Genomic DNA, 26,347 nt, shown 5'->3' on the forward strand with positions numbered 1-26,347 from the left:
CTTCCAGTGGATAGTCAGGACTGATTTCCTTTAGGATGGACTGGTTAGATCTCCTTGCAGTCCAAGGGACTCTCAAGAGTCTTCTCCAACACCACAGTTCAAAAGCCTCAATTCTTTGGCACTCAGCTTTCTTTATAGTCCAACTCTCACATCCATACATGACTACTGGAAAAACCATAGCTTTGACTAGATGGACTTTTGTTGGCAAAGTAATGTCTCTGCTTTTTAATATGCTGTCTAGGTTGGTCATAGCTTTCCTTCCAAGGAGCAAGTGTCTTTTAATTTCACGGCTGCAGTCACCATCTGCAGTGATTTTGGAGCCCCCCAAAATAAAGTCTCTCACTGTTTCCATTGTTTCCCCATCTATTTGCCATGTAATGATGGGACCGGATTCCATGCTCTAACTAGCCCCAAATTTGTCCCTGGTGCCTGTCCTCTCAGGGTTTAGTTAATACAAGACACACTTCTTAAAGGCGAATGAAATGAGTGTGTACACGACTCAGAACTGACTGGGAGAATTTGATTTGTTCAGGGACACACACACACTCACACACACACACTGACACACACACACCCGCACACTAAAGGCACAGATTTCCCCTGTGTTCTAAGGGGCAGATTTTACCTTTGAGGGGATCATCCAGAAACATGTTTCTCAGGTAAGGCTTTGGTGAACCTGGTGCAGCTCATTTAGTTATTTTTATTCTTTACAGACATAATGTTCTCCTGGTAAAAAGTTACAAGTAGATTCATAAAATAAAAAGTGGGGCCAGAAGAACCCAAACCCAGTCCTGAAACTTCCTTCTATCATGTTCCTCTTCTTAATGGAAGTGTTAAAAAGTGGGAGTTTACCCTTACAAACCATTTTCTTTGCATTTGCAAGCATATCCAGATATATGTAAATATATCATTTTCACAAATGAAAGTGAAAGTGAAGTCACTCAGTTGTGTCCGACTCATTGTGAACCCATGGACTGTAGCCTACCAGGCTCCTCTGTCCATGGAATTCTCCAGGCAAGAATACTGGAGCGGGTTGCTATTTCCTTCTCCAGGGAATCTTTCCATCCCAGGGATCGAAACCCAGGTCTCCCACATTGTAGGCGGATGCTTTTACTGTCTGAGCCACGAGGGAAGTCCATTTTCATAAACGTTATTGCACTATCTGTATGTGAGGCCTGGGTTCTATCCCTGGGCTGGGAAGACCCCCCGGAGAAGGGAAAGGCTATCCACTCCCGTATTCCGGCCTGGGGAACTCTATGGACCATATAGTCCATGGGGTGGCAAAGAATCAGACAGGACTGAGCGAAAAAGAAAAAAAAGAAAAAGAAAATGTGTATGCAGATTACATTTTTCACCAAATACGTCAAAGGATCTTAACATGTGACTGTATGTAGATTTATCTTATTCTTTGGAATTGTTTTATAGTTTTCCATTTTGTATTGCTGGAACATAAATTAGCTATAATGCTATTGATAGTGTCTGTAGGTTGTTTAGAATGTTTTGCTGATACGAACAGTGCTAAGTGAACAAATGTCTTTTTCTTAAAGCATAAGAAATGCATCTGTGAGATGATTTTGTAGAAGGGGATTTACTGGACCAAAGGATATCCCATTTAAAATTTCTCAGTTATTGATAAAATCCATAGAAGTTGAACTTTCCCAATGGGTAAAGAATCTGCTTGCAATGCAGGAGACACAGGAGATGTGGGTTTGATCCCTGGGTGGGGAAGATTCCGTGGAGAAGGAAATGGCAACCCACTCTAGTATCCTTGCCTGGAAAATTCTGTGGATGGAGTAGCCTGGCAGGCTACAGTCCATAGGGTCGCAAAAAGTCGGATATCACTGAGTGACTTCATTCAGTTGCTCATAGAAGTTGTATCAATTTACACCCTCATAAGCAGTGTATGCAGTTCTTTTTTTGGTCACAGCCCATCCCAGAATGTCATTAAAGTGTTTGATTTGTGCCATTGGTATCTTATTTTGATTTTACTTTTTTAATTTGTTGTTTACAGTCACCATAGTTCCTCTTTGGGTGAATTGTCATCTTATACCTTTTCCTGGCTTGCCTTTTGGACTATTCAAAGTTTCTTCTTTACTATAGAAATTATTCATGTACTAAGGAAATAATCACTTGTTCCTGTATTTTGAATGATGAATATCCCCTTACCCTGTTCTCCCATGTCATTTGCTGGTTACCATGCCTTTTGTTTGTAGTTGAATTAACTTAATTTTTTAAATGAATTCTGGATTTTGTTGCTGTAAGGCGATTGCAGAGAAAAAGAGAGCAAGCCAGGTAATCAGGCAACAAAAGGGAAATTTATTAGAGGGGAAAGAGAGGGTGATTGGCCCTTAAGGAGAACCAGTGTCCTCCCTTTCTGACGGAGTCCTTCTTATACCACACCAATGAACTCTGAAGGGATGGTCATGTAGCTGGAGCTCTGGAATCTGGTGGTTCCACAGCTTTGAGAAGATAGGCACCAGTGATATAACAGGATGCCATTTGGGCAATTTGGTCAGTCTTACAGATCACTGTGATTTTATTCTTCGTTTGTGAAGTCAACATAATGAACCATGTTATCAATGAGACCCCATTTGGGCCCTATCAGTTGCATAATAGACAGTTGTTTCCCTTGACCTAGAGCTTCCCTTGTGACTCAGCTGGTAAAGAATCTGTCTGCAATGTGGGAGACCTGGATTTGATCCATGGGTTGGGCAGATCCCCTGGAGAAGGGAAAGGGTACCCACTCCAGTATTCTGGCCTGGAGAATTCATGGACTATATAGTCCAAGGAGTTGCAAAGAGACACGACTGAGCAACTTTCACTTGCAGCAATTATAATCTACTTTAAAATTTACATATATTCCTTTTTTTAATTGTTGAAGTATAGTTGATTTATAGTTGTCTTAATTTCTGGTGTACAGCAAACTGATTCAGCTATACATATAAGTATACTTTTATTTTTTAAGGTGGCCAAACATTTTATTCAGGCTACTGCAGTAGCAGAGAGACTTCAGTATTTGCTGAGCTCAACTTTGCTGTAACCAAAGATGGGAGTGAGAGGGTAACAGGCAGGAAGACTAGGGGTCTCCAAATGGAGGAAATAGGCTCCAAGTGGCAGACATTTTTTCTCTCTCTTAAATGGCAGGAGGAAACAAACTACAAGTGTCAGACTTTTTTCCTTCTCTATACAAATTTAAAAGAAGTCTTCTTCTAAAATTCTGTGTCACCATGACTACATCTGGTTCCACCTGAACTTAACTTTTCTCAAACCTGAAGCTAACCAATTCATTTTTCTTATGGAAATGCTTTTCTTAAGCTATGTTAATGAACTATGTATTTACCCTAGACTGTCTTTCTTCAAGTTGGTTCTGCCTAAGACTCAGAACCCACTTGACAAACCAGTATGTTTTACTCATGCAAATGTTCTCTTAGGTTATGTTAATGAGACTATGTCTTTGCTTGGAATCCTGCCTTTCTTCAAGATTCATGTCAATTGTTATATGGCCTGGGACAACTCACCTTGTGCCAGTGTTATCTCAAAATGCATGTTGTGGGTAAGGGACCTGGTGCCATGCTGAGTGTTGAGACATCTCTTTTCTCTAATTAGCAGCCTGCTGGTAGGAGTATAACATACTGCTGAAGGCTAGCACGGGGGCACTCTTTCTGCCCCCTTCTGACGTCTATGTCAGAAGCTGCGACGGACCATGCAGAGGTGTGGCTAGAGGAGCTACCCCTCACCCAAGGTCAGGGGTGGCGACCGAGAGCAACAGGCTGCGATGGCGCAGGAGTGGCTGAGAGGAGCTACCCCACGTCCGAGGTCAGGGGCGGTGGCCGAGAGGAGCAACCCCACATCCAAGGAGTGGCGGCTGTGTGGGCGCAGGAGGGCCAAGAGGAGCTACTCTACGTTCAAGGTCAGGAGGGGTGGCTGTGAGGAGATACCCCTCGTCCAAGATAAGGAGCAGTGGCTGCGCTTTGCTGGAGCAGCTGTGAAGAGATACCCCAAGTCCAAGGTAAGAGAAACCCAAGTAAGGCGGTAGGTGTTGCAAGAGGGCATCAGAGGGCAGACACACTAAAACCATAACCACAGAAAACTAGCCAATCTGATCACAGGAGCAGAGTCGTGTCTAACTCAATGAAACTAAGCCATGCCGTGTGGGGCCACCCAAGACGGTCGGGTCATGGTGGAGAGGTCTGACAGAATGTGGTCCACCAGAGAAGGGAATGGCAAACCACTTCAGTATTCTTGCCTTGAGAACCCCACGAACAGTATGAAAAGGCAAAATGGTAGGATACTGAAAGAGGAACTCCCTAGGGCGGTAGGTGCCCAATATGCTGCTGGAGATCAGTGGAGAAATAACTCCAGAAAGAATGAAGGGATAGAGCCAAAGCAAAAACAACACCCAGTTGTGGATGTAACTGGTGATAGAAGCAAGGTCTGATGCTGTAAAGAGCAATATTGCATAGGAACGTGGAATGTTAGGTCCATGAATCAAGGCAAATTAGAAATGGTCAAACAGGAGATGGCAAGAGTGAACATCAACATTCTAGGAATCAGTGAACTAAAGTGGACTGGAATGGGTGAATTTAATTCAGATGACCATTATATCTACTACTGGGGCAGGAATCCCTTAGAAGAAATGGAGTAGCCATCATGGTCAACAAAAGAGTCTGAAATGAAGTACTTGGATGCAATCTCAAAAACGACAGAATGATCTCTGTTTGTTTCCAAGGCAAACCATTCAGTATCATGGTAATCCAAGCCTATGCCCCAACCAGTAATGCTGAAGAAGCTGAAGTTGGATGGTTCTATGAAGACCTACAAGACCTTTTAGAACTAACACCCAAAATGTCCTTTTCATTATAGGGGACTGGAATTCAAAAGTAGGAAGTTAAGAAACACCTGGAGTAATAGGCAAATTTGGCCTGGGAGTGTGGAATGAAGCAGGGCAAAGGCTAATAGAGTTTTGCCAAGAGAACGCACTGGTCATAGCAAACACTCTCTTCCAACAACATAAGAGAAGACTCTACATGTGGACACCCCCAGATGGCCGACACCAAAATCAGATTGATTATTGCTGGGGTCCAGCCCCAGCAGGATCCAGGGGTACCCTCAGGATGAACGGCGTTGGCGAGTGAGAGAGAGAGAGAGAGACCAGACTGGGGAGTGTGCAGCAGGGTCTGGCCTGCGCTTTATTTTTTTACCGTAGCCTTTATACCCTAAGTTAGTACATTTCTAAGGGGAAGATAAGCACACAGACTTAGTTTAACATTACATCAGCTTGTCCTTCACGAAACCAGGTGTGCTCTGCACACCTTTTTGTTTATGAGAGTGTTTTCCCATAGATTTTTTGTACATTATCTTCTGGCCTTGAGCTTAGCAGAAAACAGAAAAGTGGCAGTCTCATGGTACAGCAGGTTACAACATAGTAGAAATACAATCCTGTTAACACAAAGGTCAGTCTTTTTGCAGAAGTTCTCAGCTAAATTTATCTAAAAAGTTTAGCACACAAAGACTCTGCCGCTCAGGTGAGGCAGCCTCTGTTTTAGCACTCTTGGTTAAAATTAACAATTATCTTATTGTTTTTGCACTAGGGCTAAACTCTTATTTTTCTAAGTCCTTAACTATAACCACTTTTAGAATAGTATTTTTGTGTTCTCTAATAGGGCTTCCTCACCCCCCGAAGGGTTCTGTGCCTATTAGGGCCTTTTTTATGGTTAATCTCTATGTATGATATCTTTTGGCCTTCAGGCCTGTTGACATTTTATGAATTGCACCTGGTGTAACTTTAAGCAACTTCAGTAGCCGACCCTGTTTTTCTTGTGGTTAATCTATTTTCTTTCTGTTAGGTATCATCTCCATGGGAACTAGATAGGATTGCATTTTTACAGAACAGAAACATGAAGGATTGCAAAAACAGCAGATATAGCACAAAACAGACTCTTAGTCTAAAAGTTAATTACCTGCAAGAAGTCACCAGCTAATCTCTATCTAAAGTATTTTCTATTAGGCACATTTTGTGGCTATTTTATTTGTGGAGCCTTTCTCACCCGGCAGAGGGACCTATGCTTAATGGTTTCTTTTGTTAGCATACTGTGCTTAGGATGCTTAGAACAATCATGAGCATTCTTTGCAATAGGAGCACACATATGCCAAACAAGCCAGAGTGCCAGCAAAAGGGTTTGAATTAAAGCATTTCCTTCATCTTTGGCCCCATCATAGGGTACCAGCATCTAGGAGATTTATTAATTAGGGTTTTAAGTTGGTCTTCATTCAATGAAAGAGGAGCAGGAGAACTCTTGGCAGGCAACACAAGAATCTGCAGCAGTGGGAACAAGAACAACAGCAGTAAAAGGGGGGAGGATACAGGGTGGGGTAGAGGCCGGGGCCAACCTGGAGGGCCCCTTGTATCCTGAACGGCCTTGCTTGTCAGGTCTTTTCCTCATGACCTCGTCATGGGTGGGATCTCCCACAATGGCTCCCGGCAGATTATATTGTTTGCAGTCAAAGATGGAGAAGCTCTATACAGTCAGCAAAAAGAAGACCAGGAGCTGACTGTGGCCCAGATCATGAACTCCTTATTGCCAAATTCAGACTTTAATTGAAGAAAGTAGGGAAAACCACTAGACCATTCAGGTATGACCTAAATCAGATCCCTTATGATTATACAGTGGAAGTGAGAAATAGATTTAAGGGACTAGATCTGATAGACAGAGTGCCTGATGAACTATGGATGGAGGTTCGTGACATTGTACAGGAGAGAGGGATCAAGACCATCCCCATGGAAAAGAAATTCAAAAAAGCAAAATGACTGTCTGAAGAGGCCTTACAAATAGCTGTGAGAAAAGGGAAGCAAAAAGCAAAGGAGAAAAGGAAAGATATTCCCATTTGAATGCAGATTTCTAAAGAATAGCAAGGAGAGATAGAAAGCCTTCCTCAGTAATCAATGCGAAGAAATAGAGGAAAACAGCAGAATGGGAAAGACTAGAGATCTCTTCAAGAAAATTAGAGATACCAAGGGAACATTTCGTGCAAAGATGGGCTCGATAAAGGACAGAAATGTTATGGATCTAACAGAAGCAGAAGATATTAAGACGAGGTGGCAAGAATACACAGAAGAACTGTGCAAAAAAGATCTTCACGACCCAGATAATCACAATGGTGTGATCACTCACCTAGAGCCAGACATCCTGGAATGTGAAGTCAAGTGGGCCTTAGAAAGCATCACTACGAACAAAGCTAGTGGAAGTGATGGAATTCTAGTTGAGCTATTTCAAATCCTGAAAGATGATGCTGTGAAAGTACTGCACTCAATATGCCAGCAAATTTGGAAAACTCAGCAGTGGCCACAGGACTGGAAAAGGTCAGTTTTCATTCCAATCCCAAAGAAAGGCAATGCCAAAGAATGCTCAAACTACCGCACAATTGCACTCATCTCACACGCTAGTAAAGTAATGCTCAAGATTCTCCAAGCCAGGCTTCAGAAATACGTGAACCATGCGCTTCCAGATGTTCAAGCTGGTTTTAGAAAAGGCAGAGGAACCAGAGATCAAATTGCCAACATCCACTGGATCATCGAAAAAGCAAGAGAGTTCCAGAAAAACATCTATTACTGCTTTCTTGACTATGCCAAAGCATTTGACTGTGTGGATCACAACAAACTGTGGAAAATTCTGAAAGAAATGGGAATACCAGCCCACCTGACCTGTCTCTTGAGAAACCTATATGCAGGTCAGGAAGCAACAGTTAGAACTGGACATGGAACAACAGACTGGTTCCAAATAGGAAAAGGAGTATGTCAAGGCTGTATATTGTCACCCTGCTTATTTAACTTATATACAGAGTACATCATGAGAAACGCTGGGCTAGAAGAAGCACAAGCTGGAATCAAGATTGCTGGGAGAAATATCAATATGCAGATGACAGCACCCTTATGGCAGAAAGTGAAGAGGGAAGAGGAACTAAAAAGCCTCTTGATTAAAGTGAAAGTGAGAGTGAAAAAGTTGGCTTAAAGCTCAACATTCAGAAAACTAAGATCATGGCATTTGGTCCCATCACTTCATGGGAAATAGATGGGGAAACAGTGGAAACAGTAGACTTTAGTTTTTTGGACTCCAAAATCACTGCAGATGGTGATTGCAGCCACAAATTTAAATTTTAATTTATACCTTTGATGAGTCACAAAGATGGAACTATACAGTGTTAGAAAATACTAAGCCTGGATCAGCCTATTGTGATAATATAGAAAGATGTTCTCAGTGAGAAGTCAAGAGAACTGTATACCTGGATACTTGTTTCTATAGGTCCCATGTAAGCTTATCATTAAACTTGCCACATCAGTTTGGAGCTGTATCTTTGTATCTTAAAACTAATTTGCATTCATTTCTGTGAAGTACAAAGGTCACTAATGTGGGAGACATTTACCCTTCTTGAAGAAACAACCAATCAAATAATACTTAGCCAACCAAGAGTTAAAAAGGCATGCATGAAAAAGTCATAAGATGAAAAGACTGGTATTTGTTATCCATTTCTAGATATGTATCCTATATTTGAACAAAAATGAAAGCATGAAGATGTTTAGGAAAAAGTTATGTAAAATAAGGAGACTGAGCAATCCCACTTCTGAGTATTTACCCAAGAGAAATGAAAAGTTGTGTTCACACAAAACCCATATGTGAATGTTTATGGCATTTGTGTTTATAATTGCTAAAAGCTGGAAACAACCCAAACATCCAGCTGGTATATAGGTAAATAAACTCTGTGATACACACAGTGGAATACTGTTCAGCAATTATGGAATGAAATACGGGTACACACATCAACATGAATGGATTTCACATGTATTATTTTAAGTGACAGGAGTCAGTCTCAAAAGACTATGAACTGTATGATTCCATTTACAGGGCAAGGCAATATTAATGGGCACAGAAAACAAGTCAGTAGTTCCCAAGGGCTGCGTGTGGAGAGAAGTTGGCTACAAGGGGCAACCTGAGGGCATTTATGGGATGATGGATCTGTTTCACATGTTGATTGTGGTAGTGCTTGCACAACTGTATGGGTTTGTTAAATCTCATGGAATTGAACACCCCTCAAAAATTTTACTGTATGTAAAATTTAAAAGTAGAGAAAATGAAGAGACAGCACAGGTGCCCACAAAAGGTAATGTCTGTGTATGTGTGTGTGTATTAGTTGCTCAGTCGTGCTGACTCTTTGCAATCCCATGGACTGTAGCCTGCCAGGCTCCTCTGTCCATGGGATTCTCTAGGCAAGAATACTGGAGTGGGTTGCCATTTCCTACTCCAGGGGATCTTCCCCACCCAGGGATCAAACCTGGGTCTCCTGCATTGCAGGCAGATTCTTTACCATCTGAGTCACCAGGAAAGCCCAGTGTCTGTACAACAGTGTGAAAATACTTATAGTCTTGCATAGTATACTTAAAATTGGTTAGGATGGTAAATTTTTTGTGATATGTATTTTACCACAGTTTAAGAAATTTCAAAGCTGTAAGACAGATATTATATATTTATAATGGATTATTGTGAAGTCATTAAGCAATTTTTTCCAAGGAATTATTAATAAAATGGGAATGTGGTTATAATTTTAGATTAAACTGAACACAAAGTTGAATGGGCTATAAATAATCTGTAAATAAATCATGGCAGAAACACTGGAAGAGGAAATGCTAAAATATTAAAGGTAAAAGTCTTGATGATGGGATTTTTCAATGATAGATTTTCCTCCTTTATACTTCTTGGCACATTATTACTTTTCACTTATTCTTTTTGTCAGTTCAGTTCAGTCTTTCAGTTGTGTCTGACTCTTTGCCACCCGATGGACTGCAGCACACCAGGCTTTCCTGTCCATCAGCAACTCCCAGAGCTTGCTCAAACTCATGTCCATCGAGTCAGTGATGCCATCCAACCATCTCATCCTCTGTTGTCCCCTTCTCCTTCCACCTTCAATCTTTCCCAGCATCAGGGTCTTTTCCAATGAGTCAGTTCTTCGCATCAGGTGGCCAAAGTATTGGAGTTTCAGCTTCAGCATCAGTCCTTCCAATGAATATTTAGGACTGATTTCCTTTAGGATGGACTGGTTGGGTTTCCTCGCAGTCCAAGGGACTCTCAAGAGTCTTCTCCAGCACCACAGCTCAAAAGCATCAATTCTTCAGCACTCAGCCTTCTTTATGGTCCAACTCACACATCTGTACATGACTACTGGAAAAACCATGGCTTTAACTAGATGGACCTTTGTTGGAAAAGTGATGTCTCTGCTTTTTAATATGCTGTCTAGGTTGGTCATAGCTTTTCTTCCAAGGAGCAAACATCTTTTAATGTCATGGCCACAATCACCATCTGCAGTGATTTGGGAGCCCCCTAAATTAAAGTCTGTCACTGTTTCCATTGTTTCCCCATCTGCCATGAAGTGATGGGACTGGATGCCATGATCTTAGTTTTCTGAATAAGTTTTAAGCCAACTTTTTCACTCTCCTCTTTCAGTTTCATCAAGAGGCTCTTCAGTTGTTCTTCACTTTCTGCCATAAGGGTGGTGTCATCTGCATATCTGAGGTTATTGATATTTCTCCCAAATATCTTGATTGCAACTTGTGCTTCACCCAGCCTGGCATTTCTCATGATGTACTCTGCATATAAGTTCCTTCCTAGATGCTTTCTGTTAATTAAACATAGCTGATTTTGTAAAGCTTGATTGGCTTGGGGGGTTTAAGATGTTCAAGAGTCAGACAGCTAGCACTTGAAGTTCCTGGAGCATACTTAGGATGGTAAGTGAACCTGATGCAGGAGAAGTGATTTTTACCCTGCTCTCTTATATCCTCTGGTTGGGATTTCAAAGACTCAGATATCGAGAAAATTGGCCATGGTTGAGAAAAGTGGGGGTGAGATAATTTTATTACTGATAATCTTCTCTATGGCTAGATGGAAGACAAAGCCAAGAGAAAAATGTCATCCAATTTTAATCCTCTTTAATTTGATTCTTTCTTCCATAGGTGTGACCTTGGTTAAGGGTTAATCTTGCTAAAACAAAGAAAAATGTGGACACAATATGAGATTTTAGATTGATTCACAAGAAAGTAATACAACTAATTCCAGGGGAAAGTTTATTAATTATATTTTATTTATTCCCTACCTACATTCAAAAAGGATTTGAGGTACTTTATGAAGGCCCAAAGCATAAACACAGTAAAATACAAAAATCCAGTAGGAAAAGGGGATAAATAAAATAAATTATACTTTAAAATTCTGGCTGGCTATCTGTTAATAACTATTTGCAGAAAAATAAAGTTTGAGTTCTACCTTACCCCATAGATCAAAATAAATTCCAAATGGAATAAAGAGTTACACTTAATCTAAATTATAAAAGAACTAGAAAAATATATTTAAGTATTTATCTGTTTTCAGGTCAGGGTGGGAAAAGCATATCTCATTAGTAAAGAAAGCTTAAAAGGAACTGACTACATAAAAATGTAATACTTCTTGACTTCACAAAGCACCAAAACCAAGAATTAAATGGGGAAACCATTTCCAGTACAGATGACAAAGAATTGATAACTTCACTATGAAATGTATGAAATGTAATAGCTTTACCTGCTAAAATAATAAAAGCACAAACATTCCAATAAACAAATGAAGAGCAGAAAACAAGAAAATTTTGAAGACTTAATGCAAAAAAGCAAATTACATGAAAAGATATTAAACCTAAGTAAGAAAGAAATGCAAATTAAAGCACTGAAATTAAAAAAAAAAAAAAAAAACAAGAACCCCGAAACTCTATTTAACACTTATGATTAGAAAAAGTTTTAGAAAATTATATCCAAACTGAGAAGAGGGTACTGAGAAAAGGTAACTTAGGTTGCCTGATGATAATAATATCAAGACCTTCCTGGAGGGCAATGAGGCAATATGTTGAAAAATCTCATGAAATATACCCTTTTTCTCAGAAATTTTATTTCCAGAAATTTGTCCTTGGGAAATAAAATATTTGTTCAAAGACTTATGTATAAGAATCTTTGTTATTTATTCTTTTTGTAAAATAGAAACTATTCCCAGAGTATTTACAGTGAACATTTATTTCTTTTACAATATGAAAAAAAATATTACCTTTCTGTATCTGTTTCCTTTCATTAGGAAGTGAATTCATTCCCATTAATTGGGAAGTCTGTGTTCAGTTTTGAAGAGTAAAGTGATGTTTTTGTCATTCAGTATCTTGCTTTGGAACTATCTGATGAGATCGCTTAGTAATTAAAGAAGAAGATCTTTGAGTTATCAAGTCTTGTACAAACACTTCTTATTGTTAGTATGAGAGCTCCTTGGGTGTGTTTATTTGCTTTTGTTGTAGACAGGATTTGAAAAAGCTATGTTATCTCTTTATGTTCTAGAGCCAGTGCCAGGCAGGCACTGGGTACCAGTAAAGAAAGAGTGATGGCTGGAGGCCTGAGAGCCAGAGAGGAAAGGCGATGAACTAGATGACAAAGACAGTGAAACAAACACAAGTTCCCACATTAGTGCAGCAGTTTGGGGCCAGTTAAAATAATGGCTAATAATCATTTACATTGAAATGGCTCCTGAGAGCATGGATGATGATTAATATTTCCTATGAAGACCTTAGGTCACCTGGAAAACTAAAAAAAAAATCCCATTTCCCCTTGTTTCAAAAAGGAGAAGGTTGTGTAATGTGTTTGAAAATTAATACTCAATATGGTTGAAATACAGCAGAATTTGGCATTTACGTAGGTAAGCTTTAATTATCTGGAAAAAAACTATCAGAGTGGAAAAACAATCAGAATAAGTGAGGTGATTCCGTCAGTGATCAGAGAGGTACCAGTAGAATTCCACACTGAAGATTCTGTTTTGAAGTTAAAAAAGCAAATCAAAGGAGTGAAGTGACTTTCAGAGAGAAGCAGGTGGGTTAAAGTCGCTCAGCCTTGCGCTAGCCCAGCTCACCTTGAGATGTGCCTGTGACCCTTTTTCTCTGCCTCAGGACTGCCCTCTGGATGCGGAAGACTTTGAGCCCAGCAGTGTTCAGCCTATAATGATGTTCAGTACCAGGGATGTTGTTATGAATGGCTTCCACAGTACAGCCACACTGCCACCCACTGCACGCTCAGGTGTCAGGCACAGGGACAATGGGACTCGGTGCACCGCTGACCCCTTGGGCGTGTGTATCAGTGGCATCTGCCAGGTAAGCCACACCTGCTTTCCGGATGCCTGGCTCCAGCCAGTGCCTCGACCACTGTCAGTAAAGATAACCTTTGTCTTCTGTACTTCTGTTCATGCAGACGAAATATTGTCTTTGAGAACTTTAATGTAAAATGTATTTTAAGGAGTATTACTTACCTGAAGATAATGTTTTACTTATTTAAAATACCATGATCAGAGAGGTAACAGAAATCCATACTGAAGATTCTGTTTCGAAGTTAAAAAACGGCAAAAGAATGAAGTGACTTCTGGAGAGAAGCAAGTGGGGGTCTGCTCTCATGGGACTCAGGGGAACTTGTTCAGCCTTGTGCTGGCCCAGCTCACCTCGCAGTGTGCCTCTGGCCCTTTTTCTCTGCCTCAGGACTACCCTCTGGATTCAGAGGACTTCCGAGCCCAGCAGTGTTCAGCCTACAATGATGTCCATATTTTGGACATCATTTTGCCCATATAAAGTCAAAAGATTGTAATGTATGACTTGTGGATTTTTCTAGATCAATGGTTCTCCAACTTGAAAATACATCAGAATCACGTGAAGGACTTGTTAAAAGCAGTGTTCTGGGCCCTAATTCCAGAGCTTCTGACCCAAAAGTTCTGGGAGAAGGTCTCAAAATTTGCCTTCTAGCAAGTTCTAAGGATATGCTGCTGATGCCGGCCCAGGTACCCCACCTTGAGAACCACTGGTTTCTTGGTATCGATAGGTTCTCTTAATTCTCTTGTTAGATTAATCGTTTGAGGCTTGTGGGAGCAATGACTTATTTACTAAGTAATTAGTGTGAATGTACTCCAGTAAAATTTTCAGAGAGGACTTTGCAGAGCTGTGATGAATGTGGCTGAGGTATAACCCCCCGCAGCTTGTAATGGGGGTGAGAACTCAGGGGACTATGACAGGTTGCTGAGACAGTGTGGGGATTGTAGGGAAAAGATAAAATTCTACTCCATTCCTTTGATCACTGGAAAAAAATGTAAGCATAGTGAATGCTTACTATTCCATCTGCTGTATTATGGTCATAACAAAAATGGCAGTAACGGTAGCAAATGACCCTAACCATCTACTAAATGTCAGACCCTGCCAGGCACCTCTGACTTCATATGCTTAGAGGAAGTCATGGTCTTGTTCATCAGATGAGCTTCTCTCTCTTGCATCCCTTCATTTAGAAAACAGCCTCCAGCTACTCACCACAAAACCTTGGATTCATTCTTTTTTTTTTTTTTAATAACTTTTATTGGAGTATTTTTTTAGATTTACAATGTTGTGTTAGTTTCTGCTGGTCAACAAATTGAATCGCCATACATGTACATATATCCCCTCTTTTTTGGATTTCCTTCCTGTTTACGTCACACATAGCATTGAGTAGAATTCCCTGTGCTAGACAATAGGTTCTCATTTGTTGTCTGTTTTATACATGGTAGTGTATATGTGTCAATATCAATTTCCCAATTCACCCCATCCCCTTTTCCCCACTTGGTGTCCATATGTTTGTTCTCTATGTCTCTGTCTCTGTTTTGCAGATAGGCTCATGTGTACCACTTTTAAAATAATTCTTGATTTTTCTCTTTCAATCTACACATCTAATCCATTGCTGAGTCAATTCTAACCTCAGACAGCATAGTTGGATCTTGTCTTTTGAGCTACTGTGGCATTCTTTATCTTTTTAACTCGTGCATTTCAACTCACTGCCATACTCCGGTACTCCCACAATGTCTGTCCCCATCAAACGTCCTCGGTTAAAAACTGGTTGAATGAATGAGTCTTATCTACTTACAAATGCAAAGTTTGTTCATATCTCTTGGTCTCTCTTTTTTTATTCCTGTCTCAACCTCCAATCTTGAATTTTCTGGTTCAAGTTTGATGTCCATTCTGGGAGATTCCACAGATTCCTCCAATACATCATGGGAATTCCTCCTGTCCTCACCCTTTCTCAAATGAGCTAGTATTGTTCTTCCCAGACCCACTAGTTATTCAAACTGCTATTTCTGTTCATCTCTGTTTATGACACCACAATTCTCAGTGTCACCTTCCTGAATTCATGTTGTGGTCACTGTCCTGGTACTTCTATCAAATTTCTCACATCTCTCTTTTCTTCCCCCTCCAACTTTCACCTTTTCTACCCCAAAACTAGACTAGCCAATCTCCTTTGGTGGCCTAACCAATCGCTCTTATTTTCTCTTCTACTCTTAAACCATCTTATTTGATGTTTACTGTTGACTAATCTTCCCAAAGGTTGGAGTTTATGACTTTATTCTTTAACTGTATGTGCTGTCAATGATTTCCCTTTATAACCACCAGTTAACTTTTGGGATCTTTCATAAAATAATAATAATAGCTATTTTTGGTCAGTGAAATTATGCTTTTTAGTTTTCCAAGTTTTTGACAGTGAATTGTTGATTCACTAAAAACAATTTAGTCTGGGCTAAAGAGGAGCAATGCAATCCAGGTAATGTTTGGACACTGAGGCTTTGAAGACTTGAGGCCTGTGGGAGCAATGACTTATTTACTTATTGGGTAAAAGTTACATAAACCAAGATGAGGAAAAGAATACCAGGCAGAAGAATAGAGTTTGTAAAGAGATGTGACAGAAGGTGTGTTTAAGCATCTTTGACTCATTCTGTAGAGTTGACGTGAAAAAAATACCCGTGGGACAACGCTAGGAGTTGAGGCTGCAGACGTAGGTGGAAACCAATCATGAACTGATTCTCACAGTTGTAAGAGGAGCCAGTGAAGAATTTTATAAGAAATAGCTTGGTTGGAATGGTCTCTGGGAAGGTCACTCAAGTGGCAGTGTGGTAGATTATCTGGGGAAGATGGGGTCAGAGCAGATAATAATAGGTTAAGTTGGGATAACAAGAGGGCTTCCCAGGTGGCTCAGTGGTTAAAAAAAAAAAAAAAAAAAAAAAATCCGCCTGTCAGTGCAGGAGACCTGGATTCAATCCCTGGGTCAGGAAGATCCCCTGGAGTAGGAAATGGCAATCCACTCCAGTATTCTTGCCTGTGAAATGCCATGGACAGAGGAACTTTGTGGGCTACAGTCCATGGGGTCACAGAGAGTTGGACGCGACTGAGCGACTGAGCAGGTGCACAGGATAAAGGTTGTTTTCAATGCTGAATTAGTCCCTCTAGAATGTGTGCTTCCTCAGACTTCCCTGGCAGTTCAGGGGTTAAGACTCCATGCTTCCAATGCAGAGGGTGGGGAGCAGGTTTGGTCCTTGGTTGGGGAACTAGGATCCAAAAGGTAAAAAAAAAAAAAAAAGGTAGAATGTGTGCTTCCTAACATGTTTTCATTAGTCTGCTGGACAAGTGGATTTTTGGTGCAGGTGGTACCTTGCTGAAAGCTGAGTGCTCTTCTGGCAAGGCCATTCAGGTCAAAAGAATTGTATGCGTTTCTTCAGAAGTGACTCACAAGCTTCTCAGTTGAATTCAGTATCTTTCCTTCAGCAGGGTAATGTTCACATAAATTCCCTTTTCTGGACAGTGTGGCTGTGGCCATCCACAGTTGTCAGAATGGGAGAAAGTAAGCTGTGTGGTCCTCTCTGATTGCCTCGGGATCAGTGAACTGAGTCCTGATGTTCACTTGGCAGAGGCTACAAACACTTTTTGCAAGTGTGTTTCCAGTTTGCTCTCTTACATGCCTGTGTCCCCGTGCTCCTAGGAACAGCCTACCAGGAGTCTGAGCGCAGCATCTAGCATGAGACAACAAAACTCAATGAAATTTGCTTCTGCTTTGGGGCCCTGATTTTTACCAGAAACAGGACCTGGTTGGAATCAGATCTGCAGAACAATTCCACTGTATCTTTCAGGTTTATTGAATTCCTTGATGACTGGATAAATGAAGAAATCACTCTGTTTCTAGTAAAAAGAATACCATCCAACACATACTGGATGCTTACTCGGGGTCAGGCACTGTCTAAGCCCTTGACTGTGTTAGCTCATCAGACACTCTGAAGCTGGGATAGTCATTATCCTTACTCTGTTCATAAGGAAACTGGGATTTGAAGAGGCTAAATGATTTGCCCTGATGATACAGATAGAAAATGGTAGAGCTGGTATTTGAACCTAGGAAGCTGAATTCCAAAATCTATTTTCTTAACTGTTGTGCTGTATTGATGATATTTGTACTTTTTTGTGTTGCTACAAGTATCACTGAAGTTTGTAACTGGAAATGAGATGCATTTCTAGTAGACAACAGCCAGCACAGTACGTGTATGATGCTTAGACCGTTTAGGATAGAGGATGAAAGTCAAATATCTACACCCTCCTCAGGGAGGAAGACTGCTCAGGTATGGTCATAGTGAGTCACGAGGGCTGTCATGAGCTGGAGAATATATACCTGCTTGTTGATGTGCTCAAGGGATCAACTATGTATAAACATGTCAGGGTTTTTGTCAACAGGCGCCAGAAATCTAGATTTTAATGTGAAGTGTCCAGTTTCAAACACCACCATGATGTTAATGACCTTGCTCTGTCCATTAATGGTTAAATAGAATTCCAATATAATACAGGCTAGGTTTTCCTTCAGTAATAAGCAACCCCTCCAAAACTCTGATCTTGAAACAACTAAAGATAACTTTTAGCTCATGTTACTTGGTCAGTGTGGGTCAGCAGGGGTCTCTGCCCTTGCATGTCTCAGAGACCCAGTCTGAGGGAGGCTTTATTTGCACACACAGTTTGCATAATAAGTACAGTATTGAGGAGGGGAATGTGTTACTTACACGCTGACCCTTGAGGCTTCTAACAGAAGCGACAGAGACACTTAGACTCATATTTCATTGGCCAAAGATAGTCAGTGATCACACTTAATTTCCAAGGGAGTGGGGAAGTGCAGTCCTCCATGGGCTGAGTACTTAGGAATATTCCTAATGGGTACCACAGCTCCATATACTCTGATTTTTCAGGCAGAAATGTTAGAATTTTTTGTAATGTAGAATTCAATTTTCAGAGATCTCAAACAGAAGTTGACTCAGAAAATTATTTGTTTCTTGAAGGATTAAATTTGACTGATCTGGAAAATTCACACTTTGCTTCATCTGGAGTAAAGACCCTTATTTAAACACTGACTTCTACGAGCAGATTAAGAAATCATAGGCCGGAACTATGAAATAATCCTTTGCTGAAGTGATGATTTATATATCAGTATTTATTCCCCAAAGCACTGCTCATATAGCTTAAATTTTTATTTATCTTATCCCCTATCTTGTGTAACTTGTCTCATCAACTGCACTGCAAAATAGGAATCCCATCTTATTAATTTAGACTCTGTTATGCCTGGCTCTGTACAAACTGGCTATGTGGATGTTAATAAATTTTATTGATGTGTTTATCAATTAGTGATTTTTAAATCATTACAGCTGGCAATCTTGACTTCAGGGGAAGTCACCGAACTTGAAAATACTTCTGGCAATTCTTAAAAAGTTGCTCATCGTTGATTATGATGAGATCTGAGGGCCAATATTCACTAGTCCCTCAATTTCAAGGGCAGTTTAGGCTTATCCCCTATGAATCACACGGCAATCAGATATTTTCAGATATTATTTTTCTGTGATGTTTTCACATTTTTTTTTTTGGACTGCAAGATTTGGATGAATTGTAAATTTAAAAATTAAGAAATAAATGTCAGTGCTCAGGAAGGTATTTGATTGCCCAAGATCCTGCAAGGCTCTAAAAACCCTTTAAAACAAGCCCATCCCCGCTCCTAAACCCACACCCTTCCTGGATGACCAGATAAAGAGCGATTGTCATTCTCATGAAATGCAAAGTGCTCAGGGACTTGCACGTATGAGGGCCCAGGAACAGTATTTCTACAGTTTTATGGTGGAATTACTCCCCTTGGAGAAAGTTGCTTGAGCACAAGTTACTCATTGATTGAATCTCAACCACGCAAGTATGGTTCCAGGCTTTGCTGTCAGTTCCTTAGGCTAGAAGCCTGCCATCATTCTTTGCCTCTTGCTCATATTTCCCCATATTTTCATATTAACTACTGAGTTGTAAAGTCATATTCACTAAAATCTTTCTCCGTTGCAGCTCCTCTCCATCCCCACTGCCATCCTTGTTCAGGTCCTGAGGTCACATACCAGGACACCTACAACAGCCTTCTGATTTGCTCCCCACTTGATCTACTCAAAAACACCCTCTAACCCAGAGTAGTCTGGCTAAGGCACAAGTCATAAGCATCTTTTCGGAGAAGGCAATATCAACCCACTCCAGTACTCTTGCCTGGAAAATCCCATGGACAGACTAGCCTGGTAGGCTGCAGTCCATGGGGTCGCTAAGAGTCGGACACGACTGAACAACTTCACTTTCACTTTTCACTTTCATGCATTGGAGAAGGAAATGGCAACCTACTCCAGTGTTCTTGCCTGGAGAATCCCAGGGATGGGGGAGACTGGTCGGCTGCCGTCTGTGGGGTCGCACAGAGTCAGACACGACTGAAGTGACTTAGCAGCAGCAAGTATCTTTTAATTTCATGACTGCAGTCACCATCTGCAGTGATTTCCGAGCCCCCCAAAATAAAGTCTGCTGCTGTTTCCACTGTTTTCCCATCTATTTGCCATGAAGTGATGAGGCCAGATGCAATGACCTTAGTTTTCTGAATGTTGAGCTTTTACACTCTCCTCTTTCACTTTCATCAAGAGGCTCTTTAGTTCTTTTTCCCTTTCTGCCATAAGGGTGGTGTCATCTGTATATCTGAGGTTATTGATATTTCTCCTGGCAATTTTGATTCCAGCTTGTGCTTCATCCAGCCCAGCATTTCTCACGATGTACTCAGCATATAAGTTAAATAAGCAGGGTGACAATATACAGCCTTGACATATTCCTTTTCCTATTTGGAACCAGTCTGTTGTTCCAGGTCCAGTTCTAACTGTTGCTTCCTGACCTGCATACAGATTTCTCAAGAGGCAGGTCAGGTGGGCTGGTATTCCCATCTCTTTCAGAATTTTCCTGTTTATTGTGATCCACACAGTCAAAGGCTTTGGCATAGTCAGTGAAGCAGAAATAGATGTTTTTCTGGAACTCTCTTGCTTTTTCCTTGATCCAGTGGATGTTGGCAATTTGATCTCTTGTTCCTTTGCCTTTTCTAAATCCAGCTTAAACATCTGGAAGTTCATGGTTCATGTATTGTTGAAGTCTGATTTGGAGAATTTTGAGCATTATTTTACTAGCGTGTGAGATGAGTGCAACTGTGCAGCAGTTTGAACATTCTTTGTCATTGCCTTTCTTTGGGACTGGAATGAAAACTGACCTAACAACCTAGATGTTTTCAACTGCATATGCTAAAAGAACCAGCTTTGCAGTTTCCGAGGGAAAAAAAAAAAGTTTCATTTTAACCAATTTTCTCTGAAGTCCAAGGAACATCATGGCCATCCTGCATCAAAAAGTCATCTCTCCTTTATGTAGTCATAGTTTCATGCCTAAATTATAGACCAAATAGTGCTCAAATTGACTCTGATATCAGGGGCAGATCAGCTGATAAAAAGCTTGGATTGTCCCTCTGGAGGGAAGTGAGACCTTGGTCCCATCAGAAGAAGATGAGGGGTTAAGAGAATTTGCAGGAGTGGGGAAAGCTTGGTCCATCCTACATGTACCATAATCTTAAATAATGCTTATTTACTTTACTGAAGTAAAAAAAAAATTATAAAAACAAATATAAATCACTTAAAGGTAAAGAAATAAATAATCTGTGATTGAAAGCTGCATTCTAAGAAAAGTGTGTTCTCTTAACCTAGAGAGTAGATTAAATTCCAGCCTGGTACCAGCTTACCAGATAATAAACAAACAAACAAAAAATTGTTTACGGGTAAGCTTGGAAAAGTATTTTCCATACATCTTGAAGTAGCAGTATTTTTGCAAAGGCATCAGTGTGAAACCATAGAAGGTATGTTTAAAATGTGATTAAATTGAAATTGACAAAGTAATCTGGTCATTGCTGTGATTTGAAACACTTTAATATGGTAACTCGAATTATAACTGACAGCATTTTATCAGAACATATCATATTTTCATGAATGTCACATAATTTCTAGGATATCTATATTAGTATCATCAACCATACAATATAAGTTGAGAAGATTCAATCACTCCTTCTGACAACACTTCCCATGTAGTTTAACATGCCAAATGAACTCAGGTTGTTTAATATCTCTCTTTGGGAGGTCTCAGGGGCCCTCTGAAGCATCCCAAAGTTAGCTAGAAGTCAATTATTTAGGAAGGTTTGTTCATAAATATCAAAAGGGTTTATAACAGTCAGGTAGGCTGTGAAACAACACTTATCCACTTAGCCAAAGTTAACAAAAGATTTCAAAGGTAAACCTAGGACGGATCATTTAGGAGGTAAAGAAACTTAAAATCCATTAGCAAAGGCAGTTCAACATCTCAGGAAAGCTTGTACTAGGCACAAAACTCTTTTCTGGGGGTCCACTTTCCATAAAACCTCCTTATCCCTTTCTGTACCCATTCCTTTGCTTCCCCCATCCTGAAACTGCCACCTGTAAGTCAGAACTACTTCGTTTTCCTTCATAAAATGCAATTTCATCCCTCATACGTTCTTTAATAACAAGACATACATTTTCCTTAAGCAACCAAGAAGTGACTTTTATATTGGCATTGTATAGATTGGTGAACATACTTATCAGTGATACTATCTAAAAAAAAAATTGCTTTCTTATAGTGAACATCTTAGGATGGCACCAGACACTATTCATGGATAGTCAAAATCTCTTTAGTTTCTGTGTAAGAGGAAGGTCCTGTCAAGTAGTGAATGTTTCAGAACCTTAATTTATTTGGAAATGACCTAGCTATTCAATACACTGTCATCACTTAGTTTAGCACAACGACAGAAATTCAGGTAACCAAAATCTGGAGAAACTACTGTCAGCTCAGTTCAGTTCAGTTCAGTTGCTCAGTGGTGTCTGACTCTTTGCGACCCCATGGACTGCAGGATGCCAGGCTTCCATGTCCATCAGCAACTCCCGGGGCTTGCTCAAACTCAAGTCCATTGAGTCAGTGATGCCATCCAACCATCTTATCCTCTGTCGTCCCCTTCTCCTCTGCCTTCAATCGAGACTATTATAGACAGATATTTTAAAGTATAATTATTTTTAATAGTTTTTCTAAAAGGTCATATCGCATCTACATTTTTAGGAGTTTTTTTTGTTTGTTTTTAGAGGTACTTTCTTTGTTGACAAGTTTGTGACAGATATAACAATATAGCAATATTTAACTTATAATAAACCTAGGCACTTTGAAAATTTTATGCTCAATGTTAATGACTCTTAGACATGTCTATATTAGAGTAGTGAAAAAAAATAAATACTAGATATTTAATATTGAGTATTTCCCAGTTCACATGAATCCAAAATTCATTTAGGTCAATATTTTCTTGTATTTAGAACTGTTTGATTTGTAAGGGCTTCCTTTTCTTTAGATTATTTAAATAAGAACTCACAACTTCAGCAATATTATAAAAAAACAGAAGACTCACACTGAGACATACATAAATCCACACAGACAGATAGAGATATAGTTTTCCGCCTAAGATTTAAAATATCTCTTTGACCTCCTTTTTTGGGGGGGATGGGGTTTGAAGTTCTCATTTTCCCAAGGCTGAGGTCTCAGGCAAAGTGGGCAGTGTTTTTCAAGGAAAGGATTAACTTCAAGCTTTGCCCTAGGCTGGCCTTTTTTAACAAGCTAATTGTTTTTAATTGCATATGCAAAAGAACCAGCTTTACAGTTTCCAAGAAAAAATTTTATTTTAACCAATTTTCTCTGGTTCTATAGAATATCATGGCCGTCCTAGGTCAGGTCATCTTTCGTTTCTGTAGTCATAGTTTTATCCCTGAATTATAGACAGATCAGCTGACAAGTTTTCCGTAGTTGAACCTGCGGAAGGATCATTAACGTGGTTGGCTCCAAGAGCGGCGCGGTGGTCTCGCCTCGCCCTGCCCGGCTCCTGAGCCTCTCCTCCACCCCGGCGGCGCCGGATGGGAAGGTAAGGGAGGGAAAGACGTCTGGAAGGCGGCACGCCCCGGGCGGGCGGTGGGGTCTGGTGGCCTTTCCGGAGGTAGGGGAAGAGGGGCCGCGCGAGAAGGTGGGGGGCGGCGTGCAGAGTGGGGGTCGGGTGGGAAAGGCGGCTCTCCTCCGCCTTCCCGCCCGCCCCTCCATCCTCGGCCGGGCGTCCCGCCACCCTTGCCCCGCTCCGGGTGGCGTGTTCTCCGGTGTCCCTCTTTCCCCGACCTCCCCGCCACGTTCCCTCGAGGTTGGGTCCGAGGGTTGCGGGAGGCGGGGGGGAGGGGGTGCTCAGCGCGCCCCCACCGCACCCCACGCGCCTTTGCCCGTGGCGCCGGCCACGACTGCCTTCCCCCCGGCCGCGGACCGCACGGTGCGGATCCTCCGGTGGCGTCTCGCGGGCTGTGCGGCCTGACGGGTGGCGGCTCCCCGCTGCGGGTCCGCGTGCCTGCCCGTCGCCTCCCGCCGCTGGCCCTGGACCGAGTGCCTGGACCGACGGGTCGCCCGCTGCTCGTCGCCAGGCGCCTCCCCACGCCCTCCGAGCCTCGCGGCTTGCTCCCAACCCCCACTCCCCACGCCTCCCGCGGCTGTCTTGTCCGGTTCTCTCGCTCTCTCTCCTCTGTCGTGTCCCCTGCCGACTTGGCGCCACGCTTCCCGTCGGAGCCCCTTTCCTCTGCCCTTGGTGGTGGGGGGAGAAGGGTGCCTGGGACGCGGGCGCGGGTAGGGGCCCCGGTGGTTGAGAGGAGAGGACGGGGTCCGGTGGTGCGGCCGTACGGGTGTGCGAGGTGGTGGGGGAGGGCTCTGCCCCGTTTCGGGGTGGGGGGGGGGATGTGGGGGTGGTCGTCTGGCGTCGGCGGGGACCTCCGGGCGGCGGTCGACCGGCTCACGGCGGTGTCCCCCATGCGTTATGGGCCGGCAGCGCCGAGGCCCGCGGGCGGGGACGCGGTGGTGGTCGACGTCCCGGCAGTGGCCCGCGGGGCGCGCCTCCCCCTTTCCAGGTACCTAGCATGGGGCTTCCTTGGTGGCTCAGATGGTAAAGCGTCTGCCTGCAGTTGCGGGAGATCCCGGTTCGATTCCTGGGTTGGGAAGATCCCCTGGAGAAGGAAATGACAACCCACTCCAGTACTCTTGCCTGGAAAATTCCATGGAGGAAGGAGCCCGGTAGGCTAGAGTCCATGGGGTCACAAAGAATCGGACACGACCGAGCGACTTCACTTCACAGCTGATAAAAAGCTTGGGTTGCCTGGGTGGGGTGGATTTGCTCCTGGATGGATTTCACCTGGCTGCAGTAGGGAGGCCCGCAGGCCTCTCCTGGAAGTGGGCGTATGGGCGGAGCACACCTGGCCCGCCTCGGGGGTGGAGCGCGCCTCCTCTGAGCTCCTAGGCAGTGGGTCCCAGGTCTCAGGGGTCTTCCAGTGCAACTGGGAATGCCCATTTCGTGGGCTCCTGGATCCCCATCTATCAGCATCCAGTGAGCGGAGCGGAGGGGTACGGACCACAGGTAAGGGAACTGGGACTTGGTGGCGTAGTGTGGAGCAGGGAACCACGTATTCCGCCCTCTCTGTTGGCATAGTCTCGGAGCCCCCCAACCTGGAGGTCGCAGAAAGGCCTCGCCATTGGGGTCAAGGCCTTTACCACTTTACCCCTTGGCATAAAGCTCAGACCCACGCCGTTTTCCCAAGCAGCGAGGTCCCCAGGAAGTCCAGGCGATTTATCCTGTCCTGATTGCTGGGACTCCACAATCTGTACTCTGGCCGGCTGGCCCAGCCCTGCTACTGGCAGTTTGCAGCCCAGCGGGCCCTTAATCACCTGCAAGGTGCACGGATTTAAAAACCTGGTGGCTACCCAGGCAGAAAAGAAGGGAGGAGAGCACCTTGCTGCCCTTTCATGGTGGAATCTGTGGCTGTCCTGCTGAGAGGGGGCCTTTCCATGGGGACCCTGTGCAATAAGTGTGGTGTTTTGGAACTGAATAATTAGAACGTGTAAAATTTTTAAATTATGTGCTGCTTTAATTTAAAAAAAAAAAAAATCCAAGTTTTTTGCAAATTGAGGTCTAAGAATTGAAAGCCTATTTTCCTTCCACTGTGGCATTCTATGAAGAAAAGTGCGTTTTTTGTGGTTTTTTTTTTTTTTTTTTTTAAGAAAAGAGTCAGAAAAGTGAGCGAAACAGAAAACCCAGAGGTGCCCCTGTAGTTTGGCGAAGGCCTTAGGAGGTCACTTGTAAATGCTGCTGGCTTTTGGGAGGCAGTCTCTTGTGAACGATGGGCACAGAGCTTTGCAGGCTTGTCCTCTGCATGCATGTTCTTGTTTGTAGAAATCCAGCCCAGAGCCATCTCCTGATGTGTAATAATTTCCCAGACTAGACCCCTAGGCAAATCCCACAGGGCCAGAGGCTCCTTCCTTCATTGTATTTGTGTGTTTGAGTGAAAAGCAGCAATGACATATTTTTCTTTAAATCTGGTCTGTCATCCAGGCCTTGGAGTAATATTTCCCATCCCTGTCAATAGGCTTGTGTTCCAGGAATGAATTATAGTCAGTGGTCCATGATTTTTCAGATGAGGAAACTGAGACCCAGAGAGGCTGGAGGACTGTCCAAGGGAGAATGGGATATCCTTCCGGGAAAACCTGGCTCCTGGGTTTTTAATGAGCTTCCTGCCCAGCATGGTCATTAATTGGCAAGTGTTGACATTGAGAATAAACTATTGGTGGAAGTATAAAAGGCTTTTTTAAAGAATGTGCCTACCAGCTGTGCATCTTATGGAGTATTTTCATTATACTCCCCAACCCTTGGAAAGTGGTGGGCACAGGGCAGATGCTTCGTGATTTTTATTGAATAAGTTCAATTTCACATAATTATATCCATAGTGTCAGCAACACTATGAGGTATATTAGAACAGTGATCATCACAGTTGGTACTTCACGGATCAGTAAAGAAAGAAAACTTTTTCTTAGGAAAACTGTAAAAGAATTGCTAAGTTTTAAGTTTATCCCACAAGGATATTAAAAAAAAATGAAACATATCTCTCCGATCATCACCAAGGCTATCGGAGGTCTGTTGAGGACCCCATGCAAGGGAGGTTCTACCTCTTGGGACACCCCTGCTTCAGCATCTCCCTAAGCCAGCAACCTGGGACAGCTGAGT

The 26,347-nt window shown here is 42.3% G+C and overlaps 1 protein-coding gene across 1 annotated transcript in view; it reads right to left on the reverse strand.

The window, feature by feature from the left end:
• LOC133063261 (patched domain-containing protein 3-like) overlaps positions 1–24,107 on the reverse strand; it is a 37,120-nt gene extending 13,013 nt beyond the window's left edge. Inside the window, exons 1-2 of the mRNA XM_061152376.1 lie at positions 24,093–24,107; positions 23,512–24,006 (exon numbers count right to left, since the gene is read on the reverse strand). Of these exons, the coding sequence (XP_061008359.1) occupies positions 23,512–24,006; positions 24,093–24,107 (510 nt within the window). The remainder of the gene's footprint in view (positions 1–23,511; positions 24,007–24,092) is intronic.
• Between the last annotated feature and the right edge of the window lie 2,240 nt (positions 24,108–26,347).

Source organism: Dama dama, chromosome 10 (assembly GCF_033118175.1).
Source record: "Dama dama isolate Ldn47 chromosome 10, ASM3311817v1, whole genome shotgun sequence".
Classification (NCBI taxonomy): domain Eukaryota; kingdom Metazoa; phylum Chordata; class Mammalia; order Artiodactyla; family Cervidae; genus Dama; species Dama dama.